Source organism: Hoplias malabaricus, chromosome 1, assembly GCF_029633855.1.
Source record: "Hoplias malabaricus isolate fHopMal1 chromosome 1, fHopMal1.hap1, whole genome shotgun sequence".
In the NCBI taxonomy this organism is placed as follows: domain Eukaryota; kingdom Metazoa; phylum Chordata; class Actinopteri; order Characiformes; family Erythrinidae; genus Hoplias; species Hoplias malabaricus.
In genome coordinates this window covers 8,880,633-8,901,185 of record NC_089800.1, presented here as the reverse complement: position 1 = coordinate 8,901,185, position 20,553 = coordinate 8,880,633, and the positions used below count along the sequence as shown (strand labels likewise).

The 20,553-nt window shown below is 39.6% G+C and overlaps 1 protein-coding gene across 3 annotated transcripts in view; it reads right to left on the bottom strand.

The window, feature by feature from the left end:
- si:dkey-12j5.1 (uncharacterized) overlaps window positions 1-20,553 on the bottom strand; it is a 174,564-nt gene that overhangs the window by 98,390 nt on the left and 55,621 nt on the right. The window contains exon 9 of one of the 3 annotated variants that reach the window (XM_066678155.1): window positions 12,051-12,243. The exons of the other annotated variants lie outside the window; for them this stretch is intronic. Within the exon in view, the coding sequence (XP_066534252.1) occupies window positions 12,088-12,243 (156 nt within the window). The 3' untranslated portion in view covers window positions 12,051-12,087. Of the gene's footprint in view, window positions 1-12,050; window positions 12,244-20,553 lie in introns of those variants that run through there. 3 annotated transcript variants of the gene reach the window in all.

The following is a 20,553-nucleotide window of genomic DNA, read 5'->3' as shown; positions in this document are numbered from 1 at the left end:
TTTGCTTGTTTTCCTGTTTTCCTTTTGTCTGAGATTTCAGATGAATGCTCTTCTGGTGCTGATTTGCTGCCTGTTGCTCCACTTCTCTTTGGCTGGCTCTGATGGTGGGAGATTTAAAAGAACCTTTGTCCTTTAGTTGGGGAGCTGCTCTTTTTCCGTCTGAGCCAACACTTCCCACCACTTCCTGACCAGTGTCAGATCAAATGTCTGTTATTTTTGCATTTTGTTGTGGTTCTACTTAAACAGGATTCGTAGGGGAGACCTGCCATTTTGTTTATGCTTCTGGGCTCTATTTTTGGTGAGAGCAAACAGGGAAGATATTTGTACAAGGGGTCCTCGACTTACGACATTGATCCGTTCCTACGTTGCGTTGTAAACCGATTTTCGGTGTAAGTCGGAACATACGTACATACTGTACGTAAATAACATACTGTAAGCACTTATTCTATCCTAACACTTATCCTCCTTGGTCCTGAGCCACGTAACCGTGTATTCTTCCGCCGGGCACACCAAACACAAAGTTCGCGTTACGACGTTTACGACACAAAACCACTTAAGTCGAAACAAGGCTTTATACAGTAAATGGGAGATGTGTCGTAACCACGAAACATCGTAACTCGGGACTGACGTAACCGAGGACCTCCTGTATTTTCTTTCTTTTCTGTAGGTATAGTCAGAATTGGTCATAATTTGTTTCCTTTTTAGAGTAACTGTGTGATATTTTGGCCTGTGGTCACCCTGAATCTCCATCATCAAGTTTTTCAAACAAGCTTTTGAAGCTGGCACGTAGGCAATACTGAACCCTAAAACCAATAAATAATTTCCATTATTTCCATAATTTAAAAGAGTGTCATTTTGGCCTGAGTCGGAGTGGGCAGTCTTCAAAAATGTTTACATTTTATTTTATTACGTCCAACACAATAGCTCATTCAGGGCAGACTTGTCCTTACATGCAAAAAAATGATCCTATCCTTTGCTGACAGATATGAGGCCTTATCCCCCAACTGTGTGTGATTTGAGCCTCAGTTTGCTGGAACAAGGTCTGTGCTGTGGTGTTTAGCATGTCATATGTAAGTCTAGCTGGCCATCTACATTTCCAATCACAGCAGAACCAGTATCATTTCCTTCTTTCTAACTTTTCCACCAAGTCGCAAATCTCCTTTGTGTGTGTGTGTGTGTGTGTGTGTATTGGCTGTTTTATTATTATTATTATTAGGGCCCTTTTCATTCACATTAATATAAATGGATTTTCATAATTCACAAAAAATCTATGGATGAAAAATCCTCTAGTAGCTTAGAATTTAAATTAAGGAAAAAAAACAGCTGTGTGTACTGTCTATACATATATCGACTTACTTTGGGGAGTTCATTAAAAGTTTTTGTGGAGTTAATGGGGGGAAATATTAGATAACAACCACATTAAGAGCTGACAAAGCCTATCTGAAATAAATATATAAAGCACATACAAAACTTTTACAAAAAAAAAAAAGAAAGCATTGAGGCCTATGATGAAAACACAAATGAAGAGTTAATACATTTTTAAAAAGTGTATAAACTTTAGGAAATCGCTGTATGTAAAAAGGGACTTTGGAAAGCCAATCAGCCGTCAGAGACAATGGGCAGATGCAAAAGACCAAGAACAATGGGCCCAATATAACCCAAAAAAAAAAAACACGAGGTTTTGAGTGACAGCACTGTTTTTACCCTGTTTCTGATTACCATACAGGCTCATTACAATAAGGCTTTTGTGAATACACAGAAACAATGGCAGCCAGTCACTCAGCCAGTCTGATAAAGCCTGCCTGTCCATTATCGCCCCCACCCCAGAGAGAACAGCCACCGCATTCTCCTGAAAAAGAGGGAGTGAGAGGCAGAGAGGGAGAAAGGCAAGCAGAAAGCTAGTGATCAAAAAACGGGATTGACTAATAGCAGCATTTACCATTCAATTAAACATTCTCAATGAATATGAAATAGGTGTTGTGTCTATAAATCAGGAAAAGGAGCAGTTCCTTCCCAATTTCACCAAAAACCGAAGGTGGAAAATGGTCCTTAAATCAGACTTTGTACGTCTATATCGCTATATATCTCCAAAATATACAGTACTGTGCAGTTGTCTTAGGCACCTAAGATAATTATACATATTTAAACTAATGCCTTCTCAGTGAGCATGGTGTGTGTATAAAAGGTTATATATAATCACAGTAAATACAAAAAAATAACAATATAAAACAAATAGGATATATAAGATTTTTTTTCTATGAAGCAGTAGGTGAGAGTGAGTTTGAAGAACAATGTTTTGTTCAGATTCTCCTTGATTGCATGAATTGTTCAATAGCACACATTTTTTAAATCATTATTTATTATGGTATTGGATGACAACCTCAAATAAAACGGACTGCCACAAGGAGAGATTTGGAAATAGTTAAACGAGTACATTCACACATAGAATATCACACTCACTGGAATAATGTTATTTGGTTTTATTCTAATGGTGGACATTTATTTATTTATTTATTTATTTATTGGCAAATAAACACTTACTACTCAGATAAATAGTTTTTTTTTTAATCTCATCTCTGGTGCCTAAAATTTTGCACAGCACTGTATATCAAAAAATGCACAGAAAAGAAAAGAAGTAATAATAATAATAATAAACACGTATGGTTTTGCCATAAAATTAACATGAAAATGCTGAGACCTAACAGCAGGATTTGGATTTGTGACGGGATTCAGGGGGTGCCATACTCCAGCACTCAAACACAGCCTGATGGTGAACTCCCCTGACCAACAACACAACTAGTCCCAACTATGCCTCCGCAATGCAAGACAAACTGGACCAACCCAAAAGAAAACCCTGAATAAACGCTGAAAAAAACCCACAAAAAAGTGGGAGCCACTAGGAATGCTGGGTGCTCCCCAATGAGTCCCAGTGACAAAATGTCACTGTGGTGGACAGTAACAAATGTCAAATGTCAAAGTGGTGGACAGTAATAAAGTAAATGTAATTTGTTTCTGTACTTTACTGAAGTAATTCCATTTTGGGTGACTTTTTTTTTTTTTTTACTTTAACTGCTCTACATTCCAAAGCCAAATAACTTTCTTTTTACCCGATTAAATGATGAAAATCTGCCGGTTTTTTGGTTTATGTATGAATAAAACCATTATGTGCCTGATCAAATCTTCCCGCTCTGCACAGCTCTCACACTATTGCTAGGAGACGAACAAACCCAGTCGCTGAGCTAAAACGATTGACAAATTTTCTCCACCTAAAACCAATAATACCAAAGACAGACTTTGTTTTTATCAACTCTTGTGTGAATTTGAGACTGTAAGTAATCACTTTCAGTTCTTAGAACCGTCATAAATTAACAAAATGATTTGTACTGTTTAGTATTTGGCTGTATTTGAGTCAGCAGTAGGGCGGCACGGTGGTGCAGCAGGTAGTGTCACAGTCACACAGCTCCAGGGACCTGGAGGTTGTGGATTCGATTCCCACTCCAGGTGACTGACTGTGAGGAGTTGGTGTGTTCTCCCTGTGTCCGCATGGGATTCCTCCCACAGTCCAAAAACACACACTGGTAGGTGGATTGGTGACTCAAAAGTGTCTGTAGGTGTGTGTGAGTGAATGTGTGTGTGTCGCCCTGTGAAGGACTGGCGCCCCCTCCAGGGTGTTTTCTGGACCCACCGTGACTCTGAACTGGATAAGCTTACAGATAATGAATGAATGAGTCAGCAGTAACTATTATTCATTCATATACATGGTTTACAAATCTGTAGGTGTCACAAATCACTCAACTTTATTAAACCCAATACATGAAGCGAGGTCAAAACCAGAAGAAATATTCCAAAACCCAAAAATCTGTACAGAGGCATAAACAAGTCCAAAAGACAAAAAAAATAATATCAGGCAAAAAGTCAGAAAAACTAAACCGTAACCTGCTTAAGAAACAGGTGTCTCAGAATTGCAGAAATAACTCAAACCATACTCTGCGACTATGTAGACAAAACAGAGAGCTTAAAGGAACACTATGTAATATTTTTCCTTAACATTACAGCTTCAAAATCATTGTGATGCTTCACTGACCTGCAACGGGGAGAACAGCTTCTTTCGCTGCTACTCTCATCTCAGCACTGCAGACACTGCACTATGTACCTTTTGGGGGACGGTAGGAAACCACCCCTTTCCTTTCACCTCCCTAACAATTTCAGTATAGTGCTGTAAAAATTAATTGCACCAGGGAGAGCCCCAGGAGCAGAAACAAAACCCCAAATGTTACATATTTGTTTTATTCCAAGTGTTTTTTTTTTCCACCAAGTGCCCTATGCCATAGTGAGAGTTTTATACTTGTCCGTTGGAATCTGCATCACTCTTCAATTTCACCACCAACCACTAGGGCTGAGTTTCAAACATCTTCTTCAACCCTATGTTGTACATAGTGTGGTGATGTAGTGATATATGTTTTACGAATCTTTAAAGTACACTATTTAGGGAGTGTAGTGTAGAGGAGTCAATACTTCTGGACTTCTTGACTTGAGCAACTTGAAATATGTTCTTCCGAGTGCAGACCAATCACAGTCGTTATGGTCTGCGTAGATGCAACAAGTTTCTGGAGAGGTGCGCATCAGGCTCAGGAGCATAAATTGGGCTCAGTGTCAGACTATTATTAATTAATTAATTTCATTCCATTAAAAGACTGGGAAACCAAGAGTGACACTACAGTCTTTTCACCTACAATGTGTTAGGCATGAGTCTTGTTACAAAATAATAATAGGGCAATAGAGCCATTATACATCATGGTACTTTTATTTTTGAAGTAAGTACTTTTGTAATTTTACTCAAGTGAAAATCTACAACGAGAATAATTTACCTTGAGTAGTTGTACTTTTACTCAAGCACATGGTTTGTGTACTTTGTCCACTACTGCAAAAATATAATGTTCACAAGAAATTACAGAAGAAGTTACAGAAACCGTAGTCAAACTTTTTAGAGTTTACAGTCTTTTACTCTCATGGTTTGATAGAGTTTCACCATGAAATCTACCGACATGTTTTATAGTGTGTGAGGTGGAACAGAAAAGGAAGAGGACCTATGAAAACAAACCGCTAGCGTCCTTCTGGACAGTGTCCAGCCCAGTCAGGGATGACAAATCATAACTGAACAGCCTTGTGAACTCCTGACTTTGACACTACATTGAAACTTTGAACAAACACTGGCTTCTGGTTCAGTTTTGAACAAATGGAAACATAGCCTCTGCCTGATTTTCTAAGATGGCCGTGAAGATGTGGCCTGTCCCAATTATTAATAATCATCTGATGGCAAATCAATGAAAGGTTTACATCATAACAGGCAGAATGAGAATTGCTTCATTTATTTTTTGGAGGCTGAGGCCAGCAGAAACCATATTATCATTATATTTCCCCAAGAGTAGACACTTGTTCTAATGCGTGCGATCAAGTGCAGACACAGGTGATCGACCGCATGTGTATTTTGTATGATCTATAGCGGAAAGCACTGTCAACAATGTAAGGAAGATGGTTATAAAGCCTAACTGGAATATTGGAGCTCTATATTTTGTATCATATTTTATATCTATATTTTGTCCCATCTCTAATTGATACCCTTCTTATTGTAAGTAAATTTGGATGTTTAAATGACAACATTTCTGGCAATTACAATCCCAGTTGCCCATCCAAAGAGATCTTTATAAATATTTATCTAAAATAGTTATTTTATTTCCTCTGTTTTTTTTCCCCCTCTAAACAAATACAAATTTGACTGCATTATACTGCCATTCCAGTAGGGGGCCATAGTAACTCTTAAAAAGAGATATAAAAACACCACGAGGCATGAAAGAAACACACATGTTTAATCCCAAATCACTCCATACTACCTGAAATGACTGAATCTAGATGCAGTGCATTATATATTTCTAATATAGGGTGGGCCATTTATATGGCTACACCTTAATAAAATGGGAATGGTTGGTGATATTAACTTCCTGTTTGTGGCACATTAGTATATGGGAGGGGGCAAACTTTTCAAGATGGGTGGTGACCATTTTGAAGTTGGCCATTTTGGATCAAACTTTGTTTTTTCAATGGGAAGAGGGTCATGGTTTTAATGTAGATTTATTCTTTCATGAGTTAGCACCTGAAACTACGGATACTGAAAGCCTGTGCTAGCATTTCTCCTGCGGTGTTGCTCTCAGTGTGTGAAGAGTGGGAGAAGAGGGTTGCACTGACAATCCAACACAATGGGCAGCACTTTGAACACATTTTATATGTGGCCAGAAACTTGTAAATAACTCATGAAAGAATAAAGTTACATTAAAACTATTGTTTTTCTTGTGAAATTCCCAATAAGTTTGATGTGTCACATGACCCTCTTCCCATTGAAAAAAACAAAAGTTGGATCCAAAATGTCAGACTTCAAAATGGCCGCCATCATCACCACCCATCTTGAAAAGTTTCCCCCCTCCCATATACTAATGTGCCACAAACAGGAAGTTAATATCACCAACCATTCCCATTTTATTAAGGTGTATCCATATAAATGGCCCACCCCGTACACATCATTTATATTTTTTTTATATGTGTGCATCTGAAATCTAGTGTTTTCTGTGTGTGTACAATGTAGTCTATGACTGATGTAATTCACTAGAGAGAGAGAGAGGAGCTGTTTGAATTTCAGATAGAGACAGACACGCTGTGTGACAGCAGCTTTTCAGAAAAGCTATGTTTTACCCGTGAACACAACGCCACACCCAACAGCATTTTCAAATATTTCCATCTTGTAGAGTGTTTTCAAAAACTAGATTTCAGTGATATAAATTGCCATTTTCCTGTAGACGGAAGGCCAAAACATACACAAAAACCTCAGTTATTTCCGTGTGGAGGGGGCCTTAATCTGGACGCACTGACGAGCTTTTTGCCTTGCTTTGGATTCCTCATATAGATATGTGTATATTATAATGGAATAAAAATACAGCATTAAGGCTGAGCAACATTACAGCTTCATAAATAATGAATGATAATTGAAGGGCTCTTTACACCTTAGTCATAAACGGCTAATAAATAAAAGCACTACCCGCTCTAGATTCACTTATAATTCCTCATAACATTTCAAAGAGTCAATAGGAACCCTCAATGATTTTCTGGTGATGTATATTTCCTGTTCTATGCCAATGGGTGTGCACCATGCACGAGCACACACAAACAAACACACTAATAAAATAAAGTCTCAACAAAAAGAATCTCAAATGCGCACACACACCCTCATCACCACCAGACACACTCACACACACACACAAACCAAGACGCTCCAAGCAAGCTATTAATCTTTTAAATGTCTCTCAAGTCGAATGCATGATAACATTTAAGCAATATGTTCACAGCTCCAACTTAAAAAGACTTTTAAACAAATGAAATATTTACCTTTTTTTCCACTTGCTTTTCCTCTTCCTCTGATGAATCGTTAAAAATGTAATTGGCAATGTTTTGAATCACAAACGTGCAGCGGTGTTAAGATAATAAGAAAATACATGAAACACACACTTTCTGAATGTAAAGGGAAATGCATCAGGAAGTGGGAAGCTCTATTAAAACCTCTTATAAACAGGGAAATGAGCTTTAGCCGCACAAGCCTGAGGTCACCATGCTCAATACAAAGTGTCAGCTCAGGGGATACAAGGATCCTCAGCATTGGCTGTGAGGTAGCGGACAGAGCACCATGGAGTGGTGTTTTTGCTCTGAGCTAATCCTCCAACATCATTACCAGACCTCACTAACTGTGCTCAGACATGGAATGTGAATGTGATGTTAATGCCCTGATACTCACTGCAAACAAACATATGGCGCTTTTCCATTCAGCATGTCGCACGGCTCAACATGCTTTTCAGTGCCCAATCCTAGCTCACTTTTCCACGGTGTTCATGTATTTGCTTGCTAGTTTTTGTTTGTTTTTTTATTCATTTATTGGTTTTATTTAATTATTTTACAAGCTGTCGTTATAAAAAAATGAGAGTTGGATTAAAACAGATGTGATCTCTATTGTAACTTGGTGATTTTACAGATGGCTAGATTGTGCTGGCACAGGGACCAAGAAAAGGGCCTGTGCCATGTGCCTGATATCATATTTACCTAGTGGAAAAGCAAAAAATCAGAGATTAAGCATACATTGGAAAAGTGGAAAAGAGATAACTCTGGTCTACTCATTGACATACTGTATATACAGGGGGTCCTCGACTTATGATGTTGATCTGTTCCTATGTCGCGTCGTAAACCGATTTTCGGTGTAAGTCGGAACATACATACTGTACGTAAATAACATACTGTAAGCACTTATCCTATCCTAACACCTATCCTCCTCGGTCCCGAGCCGCGTAACCCTGTATTCTTCCGCCGCGCACACCAAACACGAAGTTCACGTTACGACATTCACTACGCAAAACCACTTAAGTCGAAACAAGGCTTTATACAGTAAGTGGGAGATGTGTCGTAACCACGAAACATCGTAACTCGGGACTGACGTAACCCGAGGACCTCCTGTATAGGGTTTACTGCTGAGGTGCAGGGTTTGTTGGAAGTGTTTGCCAAAATGTTTGGTAAAAGTCACGACTATTACCTTTCAAACATAAAAATAAAAACCTTCTAATGTGCATTATGGTGAAATGAAAATCCCTAGCCATTTTATTGTTGTCTGAGAAATAACTACATTAAACAATTTTATTGTCATTTTCAGGTCATTTTATGTCACTGATATAATAATAATAATAATAATAATAATAATAATAATGCTTTAAAAGGCATTTAAAACAAACCCATATAGCAGCTCCTGAACAGAGAGATCACAGGAAAAAACAACCAGAACAGATCAATATGCAAATAAAGACAATGGGCCACATTGAGGTCTGCAAAAATGATTGAGGATATTCATTCATTCATTCATTATCTGTAACCCTTATCCAATTCAGGGTCGCGGTGGGTCCAGAGCCTACCTGGAATCATTGGGCGCAAGGCAGGAATACACCCTGGAGGGGGCACCAGTCCTTCACAGGGCAACACAGACACACACACACCCACCTACGGACACTTTTGAGTCACCAATCCACCCACAACGTGGTTTTTTTTTGTTTTGTTTTGGACTGTGGGAGGAAACCGGAGCACCCGGAGGAAACCCACGCAGACACAGAGAGAACACACCACACTCCTCACAGACAGTCACCCGGAGGAAACCCACACAGACACAGAGAGAACACACCAACTCCTCACAGACAGTCACCCAGAGCGGGAATCGAACCCACAACCTCCAGGCCCCTGGAGCTGTGTGACTGCGACACTACCTGCTGCACCACCGTGCCACCCCTGATTGAGGATATGTCCATGATAAATGGATCTGATGTGTACCATGACAAAGTCCAACTGGACTGTGCCCAGGCTCACCTGCCCAACAGGCACTGTGCGGAGCACTCAGACTAGTCGACTGAACTGGACTCTGGGAGTCAAAATGTACACAGTATGAACTGGGTAGTGTGAGTACAACCTACTATTCTCATGTCTGAATACAATCAAATCCTCACAGAAAATGTTCTAAAATCTAGTCCTTAGCCATGTTAGGGAAACTCCCCTTAAAAACACCCAATAAATAATTCTGGACAGGCAAGTGTTCAAAAACATCCGGCTACTTCACACAGTTCAGCGTCTTTTCTTCTGTGGGTCCACAGTATTTTGCACATTTTAAAGTCCTCTAACACAGTGGGATTGAGAAAATTATAACCTTTCGAGGGCCCACAATGGAGCCTAGTGGGATGTCGTAATAAGGCAATATAAGGACCACAGAAGCAAAACCCCTGTGAGGAGAGAGAAGAGGAGCACGGTTTGCAAAAAGAAAAACCCACAGCCAAATTAGAAAAATTATGAGAAGGAAGCCAAATGTCAGGTCACACATAATTAGACGAGGTGAGAGGGAGAGGGAGAGCGAGAGAGAAAAATCAAGAGAAAAATATGTCGAGGTAAAGTGGGGATTTTTTCAATAATGATTTTTACCTCCTCAGGAAAAAAAAAGAAAGACAAAACATGTCAGAAATCCACTAATAAGTCCCTGTAGAAAGGGGCTGTGTAATTTTAGGTGGTCTGATACTCTCAGAAACAGGGGATAGGTGTCAGCCAAGGTAGGGGTGTTATATTAGTCCCTGTTCCAACTTTACTTTTACATTTATTCATCTCCAGATTAAAGCTCTGCTTACAGTCTGATGACAACAGCCAAAGGAACAAACACAGTGCAGACATTTTTTTTTTGATCTCTAAGCAACTTTAAAGTCAACCAGAAGCAAATAAACCTTTCAACCTTGTGTTTTTCTTTGTTTGAATTGAACTTCAGGGTATGATATGATAAAGCTGAAAAAACAATACCTCTGAAACTCCAATACAACTGTCACGCCTTCGATGATGGGCTGGAACTTCCACAGTGCAATTATAGCACGATTTAAGGTGGATCAGAAGCAATAGAATGCAAATGTATTGGTCAGTGGATCATCACAATGATTTTAAAGTGATTTTAATGCAAATACACTGCCTAGCGTTGCTTTAACGACAGTTTAGGAATTTGACGTAGACTTACAGGTAAACTATTTTCCAGCCGCAGCTTAAATACTGTATACAGTGATACAGCTGCAGTGTCTGATCACTCATACCTCTGTGACCATTGAAGAGTAGGGTGAAATGGGGATAATGTACACACAGGGATGGATAAAATGGACAGTGAGTGTAGACACAATGTAGGTGTTCCTAATCCAGTGATCAGTCAGTGTATATGTTTCATAAAATAATAGTAGCGTTATCTGCAGCTTAAACGGAGTGATTCCTAAGCCACGTGCTCTCAGTGGAATTGTAGTTACTATAACACAATGTTGATATCTAAGATAGATCACTCTTCAGCCAATCAGAATGTGCGGTCAGCCATGATGTCACTTGTGGCAGCTCAGTCTCTGTCATGCTCTAGTGCTTAAAAAGACAATGTGTAGACATTACATAATCTGTAGTGCATGGACATGGAATACAATGTACTTCACTACAATCTAGAAACAAGAAGGAAAATTCCCTGCAGCTAGAATAAATGCTCTGCCATGTCATAATTGTTAGCATGTTACTGTAAAATGGGCAGCCATTTTTATTTCAAATCTGACTGGTCACAGCAGACATAAAACATGACAAATTGGTATAATAATACAGGGAGGGGCATAGGGGCACATCAAATCCCCACTTAAACTAATCACCTAAACACTCACGCACTGACTGTCGCTCACACACAGTTTTCCTCACACACACACACACACACACACACAAGCACTCAGGCATAATGCATGCAGTGAAAAGTGGAGTTTTCGGCTCTGCAAAGCACAGAGAAAAGGGTCATTCATCACTTTCGCTGCCAACAGAAGGCCCTGTCTTTACACACACACACTCATCATTCTCACACACACACACACACACATCATTCACACACAAACACACTACATTTTCCTCCAACAAAAGTGTAATCACTTATTTTTGCTGAATATCTGCAAGCAAAACATACGGCAACAACATCTAACACTCAAAAATTATCTCCAGTTCAATAAAAGAACCCATAGATAAGATAACAATTCATTGATCCCGAAGGAAATTGTAGTGTCACTGTACTGTACATAGTGTACAAAATAAGACACATACAGAAGGAAATAACAAATAGTGCAGTGATATTGTAGTGAGTTACAAGGGTAAAAAAAAGTGTCATACAACAGTGCTATGAACCTTAATATATTAAAATTGAGGAGGGTGTATATACATTTGAGTTCTGTATATGACACAAGATAAATAACAATGTACATGTCAAGAACAAAGCAGCATAATTATTATTGCAGTAGTGGTGGCGTTCAGAGGCAAGTGAAGTTGCCAGTAAGATAAAAAGCAGTGACAATGAGTTAATTATAACTGACAGTGTGAACTGGACATGTAACAGTATGGTGTAGTTCAGACTGCAGATGATCAGTAGTATCCCTGCAGTAAGGAGACTCGTTGTAAAGCCTTATTGTTGTGGGAAATACGACCTCACACGCCGCTCCTTGGCACAGCGCACCTGTGTAATCTTCCACCGAACGTGCTTCTCTGTTTGTCCACTGTAGTGTGCAAGGGGTGTGAAGTATTGTCCATAATGACCAGTAGCTTGTTAAGTTCCTGCCACCATCTCCAGAGTATCCAGTTTGACTGCAACAACAGAGCCAGCCTTCTTGATAAGTTTGTTCAGTTTGTTCAGTACACTTTTGTTGCCTCAGCACAAAACAGCATAGAATATAGCACTAGAAACTTGGTCTCCAGTTTAGTCCTATACTCCTCCTTGGCCTCCTTAATCCTTTTTGGAGTTTTACTTGCACCGTCTTCAGCTCTTCTTTGTCCCCTGACCTAACATTCTCTTCTGGTTCAGGAGAGATTGTAGGCTTCTTGTGACCCAGGGTTTGTTGTTTGGAAAGCATTGAATGGTTTTAGAGGCTACAACAAAGTCCACAGTTTCTGCTTGAAGATGATTCAACTCTTAATATAAAAAATAATATAATTTTTGTTAAAAAGAAAATAATTATTGCTGCCTGTACATCAATAAAACTATTCTTAAATTACGTGGTGAATCTGTTGTGTTTAAACTCTGTGTATTTGCATTATTTGGATGTACTTTTGTTGGAGCGAGCCATTTCCTGCCCAGTAAACAATTAGGCGTTGATTCAACGTTGAAATAACGTAATGACTGCCGTCTAATCAACGTTCTCTTAAGTTTGAAAATGAAAGTTGAAAAGACGTCCAAACACAGACATTAAAAAGACGACTATTAGACGTATTTTGGACGTCCACTGACGTTATTAATTGGTCCCGAAACAAATTACTTGTATAAAACGCGTTTTGGACGTCCACTGACGTTATCGATTGGTCACCACTTAACTAACTTATTAAGATGGATTTTGGACGTCCATTGACGTTTAAAATATGTCCTTGACGGACAGACTACTTTTAGACCTATTTTGAACGTCCAGGGACATTCCTTGTTTACTGGGAGGCTACATCATGCTAAGTCCGTTACGGTTGAGAGATGGTCCGAAGCTATTGCTTTTGTTAAAGACATGTTGGCTGAAATTGTATGTAGTGTGTTACATTCTTTCACTCTTTTTTTTTCCCTTTTGCTTTCCCCCTTACATGTGCATCTTTGTTTCTTTTTCTTTTTTGTGTGTGTTGTGTGGAAAAAATCCTCATAAAAATATATTCACAAAAAAATTGTTATAAATAAATAATATTAATAATAATAATATAAAATAAAATAACTAAAACCCCAGAGTGTCTGCTCCTTGCTCCTCACAGCTGGGCTCTCTGTCTGAACTAAACTGTGGCTCATACTCATTTAAAGAAAAAGGTGCGGAATCTGATCGTTCTGAAGAGGCTCGTTTAGACAGAGGGTAGAACACGGCTGTGGTGTTTGATCCTTGTGGTATTTTGACCAGATAATGTCACAGATTCCCCAGAACTATGTAAAGTTGTGAAAAATGTGTGCAATAACACATTAGCATTTTGCAACAGCAACGGCATAGGAGTAAATATAAAAAAATGTATTTTAACCAAACTTGGACCAGGTTTATTGCTCCATTCTTCATGTAAATGACATCAATTTGATAGAACGGAAACAACAGCTGGTATTTCCAACTCTGTCACAATCATTTTAGATTATGATACATTTCAAGTGTCTTTTTCCATCAACACGATACGACTCACAGCTGAGTTTAAATCTAAACAAAGTGCTGCAGTTCTATTACCAACCACCAATGCTGTTCATACTGAAAATAATAGATCTACCCTGTATCTACTCACCATCCATTCTCTCAGCTCCACCTACCACACAGGAACACTTTGTACTTCTACAATTACAGACTGTAGTGCATCTGTTGCTCTGCATACTTTCTACTCCTCCTCTGTTCACCCTGTTTTACAACACTCAGGACCCCCACAGAGCAGGTATGAGGTGGGTGGTGGATCATTCTCAGTGCTGCAATGACACTGACGTTATGGATCAGACACAGCAGTGCTGCTAGAGTTTATAAACCCTTTGGTGTCACAGCTGGACTGAGAATAGTCCACCGACCAAAAACATCCAGCCGACAGCGTCCTGTGTCCACTGATGAAGGACTAGAGGATGACCAACACACACTGTGCAGTAACAGATGAGCTACTGTCTCTGACTTTACATCTACAAGGTCAACCAACGAGGGAGGAGTGTCTCACAGAGTGGATAGTAAGTGGACAGAGGGTTTAAAGGCTAAGCGCCACTTAATGGACCTCCATGAATATTTCACATTATTGTAGTTACTGACATATATACGTATGAATTAAAATGAAAATAGCAGCTTAATTTGCTTTAAAACTGACAATTTTATTAAATTGACGGAAAAACTCGAGCTCGCTACGGAAATTCTTGAATGCAACCGTGTGACGTCACTGGTGGAGAACAGCTGAACAACGCCGCGGTAAAACACCGTTATGACTGACTGTTATGACAGTATCTAGCAATAAGCTAAACTCAAATGTAGAGGTACTGTTATTCTTGTAAATGTGATCGAAGTCGAACTCGAATTCATCCGACACTATAAACCTCCGTAATGCAGCTACGTAGCCGAGTATAATCTGAACCACCGAGTTTAGCGAGTCAAGCTAACGTTAACTAACACCAACTAAAACAGGCGAAGTGAGTGTCCTTACCCTGTTTACCTCCATGTTACAGAGGCTCTTGAACACCTTTCGTTGGTGTCCTTACATGCCCATATTGTTGGAAAAGCGCCAGTGAAATGAGCTACAGATAACGGAGTGAGCGGATGGTCCTTTCCAAAGTGCCCGTTTAAAGTTGACAAATTTAGTCAATTTTCTGGATATTTTGGGATCTTTGGGCCATTTGTGCACAGATGTCCCACTGTACATTGAATGATTGCAGCCAAAAACAACACACCTTTTCGTCATTTTGCATTAAATTAAGTGCAACTTCTAGGGTTGTTGTCCACCATCTACGTCACAGGCAAGACGCCTATTAGAGTTTCCCAACACCGTTTGGGGGGGGGGGGGGCGCAACCGTCTTTTAAACCTTATTCCTTGAATTAGTAAGAAATAACATGTTTTCTGACTATCAATAAACACAAGTTAGGAACTCAAATTCCTCTGTATTTGTTTGACACTTTCATACAGTTGGTGCTTAGCCTTTAAAAACTCCAGCAGCTCTGCTGTGTCTGATCCACTCATATCAGCACAACACACACTAACACCAGCACCACCAAGTCTGTGTCACTACAGCGCTGAGAATGATCCATCACACACATCATACCTGCTCTGTGGGGGTCTTGAGCACTGAACCACAGATGGGTATTCCTAATCCACATAGAAGTTTTGCAAAAATAAACATAAAAATAAAACAATCCTTTAATGATATTGAACGTCAGAGATGGCCCAGGTCAAAGTGACCCACACCTGTTTTACATATTATATATATATAACTAAGTAACAAAATAAACACAAAGGTTAAGTGGGTAATAAAACCATTAAAACGCTCAGACTCTGGCAGGATCCTGCTGTTTCTGAAGAAATAATTAATGAAGAAAGAAAGAGGAGCCGAATGAGTGAATAAGGGAAAAAGAAAGAAAGAAAAGGAGAGAGAGATACAGAGAAAGTGAGAGAGTAAACTAAAGGAGAGGAAGACAGACAGAAAGTAAAGTAAGAATATTCATTACAGGGAATAATTAATTTGCGGGAGCTGAATAGGGGCTGGCCTCATTAAATCTCTATGAGGAGAGCACACAGGAGAGTGAGCGAGAGTGAGAGGTAAGGAGTGAGGAGACTCACTCTCTCGTGGCTGATGTTTGTTATTGTGGCTCAGTGCTGAATAATTTGCCGCTGATTGGGCTGATCTGCCGAGAGGTTTTTTTTGGTGCAGCCACTATGACAAAAGAAGACTAATGACTTTACAACAGCAGATGACAAGGCCAAGCACTGTTACTGCACAGTACTCCACAGCAGCATCAGCACAGAGAGCAATGCAGCGAATCATGAGGAAAAGCAACAAGAATAAACTCCAGAAACATGCAGAAATTAATTTTAAAGGGCTCCTACCACGGTGCATTTCATTCCCTCCATCATCCATGTTCCAGAACTTCGAGAATATTAACCCTTCAATATGGTTTTATTATTGTTTTCCACATTAAATGCACGTTTAATGAAAAGCCTAACAAACATTTAGATCAGGGCTGTATCATTGCAGTAAATCCTGTTTTGAACTCATAAGGGTTGTGATGTCACTGTGGCTGATATAAGACTAATATTAAATATTTTATAAATTATTCATACAAAAAGCAAACACACTGACAGCACAGAAACTGCTGAGCTCAGCTTCAGTGTTATGATGTCACAACCATGCCAGCCCAATCCATCTGCGAAGCCCGTTTACGCTGAAGTGACACGAAATGCTGATTCTGCGTCACACAAAACATCCAACATCTGCTGAGAATTCCAAAGTGGACCAGGATTTCTGTAATGTTTTAGTAAACAGTACGTCACAAAAACACAACAGCAGTGTGATACATTACCTGCTGTACTGCAAATACATATCAAATTATGCAAATTAAATATATATCATTAAAATTTATATTCAAATTTTAAACTTATTTTTATACCCTGATATTTTCTTATTTTTTACAATCGAATTTATTAATGTTGGTTTATTATTTTTTATAATAAATAGTACAAATGTGTGTTATTTTAGAAATAAAATGTTGCCTCAAAGTTATTGCCTCTTTATATACATTATATACATTTAAAGAAGATTCTTTAACAGCGTGTGCTAATATTTACTTCTGCTGCTGTAACCCATTGTTCTCCCTTTGTTTTGTAATTAAGAAGTGGACACCGTGTGTGTGTGTGTGGGTGTGTGTGTTTGTGTGGACAAAGGGTAGATATCACAATACCATCTCTCCTGTTAACTATTTTTTAGTGCTGATTGAGATATTGATTGGGATATGAGAGAGAGAGAGAGAGAGAGAGAGAGAGAGAGAGAGTGTGTGTGTGTGTGTGTGTGTGTGTTGTAGGTATGGCTTGCAGTTTCACTCCTTCACTGTCTGTCCTCTATTCTAATGCACTCCTGCGTCTACATGCCCTCAGTGCCCTCTGCCTGCAAGACAAATACACCCCCCCCCCCCTCTACACGCATAAACACACACACAGGCCTTATTAAGAATATTATTGATGTTCTGTCAGCACGCTGCCTTAAATACACTGACCTCTGCAACCTGAACACTGTGTCTTACTAAACTCACACTGAAAATACAGAGGTGAGCAGAAATATGCAGTGTGTGTGTCTGAGAAAGGCAAAGTGTTTGCATTGGAGGGGTGTGTAATTGGAAAGAGAAGACCATCGCTGTGCAGTGAAAACCCTGTATCTCCAAAACAATGTAAAACAGACAGAAAATAAAACAGAGGGGTGTTTTGGAGGCGTGTTCTCATGTGAATATATGAAGTGCATTTGAAAAACTTGGTGTGGAAGGAGATATTTTGGGAATCGTAGCCTAAATTTTTTTTGCTGTTCTAATAATACGTACTGTGTGGTTTATTTCAGCTTCATGATGTCACTGTAAACACAAAACCAACAAAAAATGATGATCATATGAAAACAAAGAGAAATGAGGCAAGCCTAGTTTTGCCGGACTGCCATTAGCCATCGTCACAAAGGTGTTTCTGCCATTTTCAAAAACAGGAAATGCCCTAATTACAAACCCATGCCATTGGAACGTCTGGAGAAGCTTTGGTGCTTCATATCTATGTCTTTGTTTACATGTGTTCTTTATTACGTGATTGTGTTCTACAGAAAATATGGAGGGCAGGACTAACAAACGCAGAAATTAAAAAAGGATCACAATAATAAAAACACCAGCATCAGTGTTTTTCTTGCTCAACCAAGAACATTTTCATAATTACTTATTTGTTCATTGTAATTGGTTAGTGAAAACACATGAAGTTTAATGTGGCTGTGCGCAACTATATGGAGTTTTATAAACACACTGACGCCACAAAATATCTCCCCACCACAAAATAAGACAAATTCAACAGTCCTCATTTATCTGTGAGATATAACTAACCAACCACAGAGGCTCTGTCCAATAAACAAAGCACTTTCCTGTCTTATTTAGCCACGTTGAAGAACTTACTGTTCTTTGGTTCCAGCTGGGAACTAATTTTTCTGGTTTGCGAACCACTTTATGTCAGTGGAAACGTGCCGAACAGTTTCAAATATAGTTTATACTATAAAGTTCATGAGAAATGTGAAATATGGCTGTTCAGACGGTGTAGTAGCGCCACCTTAATTTCTCTGTGAAATACGGCCGATAACGAAAATGCTTCTTTTAGGTCGGGCCTAGTTTCAGAGCTCTTGTTTCCGAATCTGTATCGATAATGGATACGAACTGAAAAACGTGAATCAACCAATTACTAAAACCTATTATTTTATTTTATTATTAAAAAAACGAACGTCCTGACACACTGCATCATTTCCTCATTTCACTGTAATCAAACTGCAAACAAACATTAGAAAGCTACCTCAGCACAGCTCCTGGCTTTGCACTGACACGGCCTGTCATTGGCTTCTTCTAGAAATTACAAGAAAATGAAGATTTCGCAGGAGAAAGCCTATCCCCAGAGGACTGGAATCTCTGGATACCAATGTGAGGCCATCATTAGGATAAAAGAGCAACTCCACAACGTCAGGGGAGAAAACACAGCACAACAACAAGCATCTAAACTGGGCTTGCGTCACATCACAGGACTCCATGCCAAAAGAGAAAACATAAAAGATCAACACACCCGGGTCCCAGAGCAGCAGAAAATCGAAAGAGGGCTAGACGCAAAAGCGATCCCATGTCCCAAAGTCCCAAGCCAGACAGAAGCAATAGGAAGACAGAGAGAAGCAGCTAAATCAGGAAACTTTCATAGTTTTTAACCGTGTTGCAGACTGTGGCATCACTGGAGCTAGCATCGATCGCTGTTAGCGTCGGAGACTTGCGCTGAATTCAGATGTTTCCGTCTCTTTTGGAGAAGGAACATAAAGGATCAAGAAAAAAAAAATGCCCTGACTGCTTTTTCAGCTCTTCTAAAACATACGGGCTGCCACCCACTGATTTTTTTTTTTTTTTGAAACATTAGCAGAAAAATGTTGATCCTACATTAGCGATCCCTGTGAGTGGTTTGGGAAAAATGTTGCTATTTAGAATCAATGCGGAAATCAAGTGACACATTTCCCACCCCACCCCCCATCTCAGAGCACCACACCTGTACGAGCACTGAGCTGTGATTAATAATCTGACTGGATCAGGCTTCGCATTTCCGACTGAAAATTATTAAAATGGTCATTTAAGCGATTTAAAATAACACTAGGTAAGATCTGTGTTTTCTGTCCCAGAGGCTCCCCCTAGTGTAATTAATTGCTACAGCACTGTACTAAAATCAAAGAGGGAGGGAGGGAGGGGTGGTTTCCTACTGTCCTGCAAAAGTTACATAGTGCAGTTTCTGCAGTGCTCAGCCTGAAATTGTAATGACAGAAGCTGGTTCAAAAAAAGAATATATCACTACAGTGTGTTCCTACCATCACCGTTTAAAAATGTACCTCCAAAACCTTGAAGAGTTTGAAGCAGAAGAATTTCAGGGTAATTTTGGAGCATTTCTATTGGCCATTCTTCATGAAGTTTACGCACAGTGTGAAGGACAGATGCTGTGTTCAAATGAAATGTTACCTTAAACCTATCAAATTTAAAACCCATCCTGACCTGTACGACCCTTCCTCTCCTCCATCGAGAAGTGTAATGCTAATTAGGGCTGGGAGTTATGACCAAAAAACTCATATCTCAATATGCCTAAAAGGAATTGTGATATACGACACGATAATATAATTTCCAAGTAGGCACGGTGGCGCAGCAGGTAGATGTCGCAGTCACACAGCTCCAGGGACCTGGAGGTTGTGGGTTCGATTCCTGCTCCGGGTGACTGTCTGTAAGGAGTGTGGTGTGTTCTCCCTGTGTCTGTGTGGGTTTCCTCCGGGTGCTCCGGTTTCCTCCCACAGTCCAAAAACACACGTTGGTAGGTGGATTGGTGACTCAAAAGTGTCCTTAGGTGTGAGTGAATGTGTTTGTGTTTGAGTGTGTGTCTGTGTTGCACTGTGAAGGACTGGCGCCCCCTCCAGGGTGTATTCTCGCCTTGCGCCCAATGATTCCAGGTAGGCTCTGGACCCACCGCGACCCTGAACTGGATAAGCGCTTACAGATAATGAATGAATGAATGAATGAATTTCCAAGTATTAGTGTTTATTTGTAACAGAACATGCTTCATTATCTAACTGTAATTATAAAACATTATATCTAAGAAATAGCAATGTCCCGATCTTTTAATATTGAGTACCTGCTGATAGAGGCCTGATCTGATACCAGTGTATCTGCTTGACCCTCGTGCTTCATTATTTTT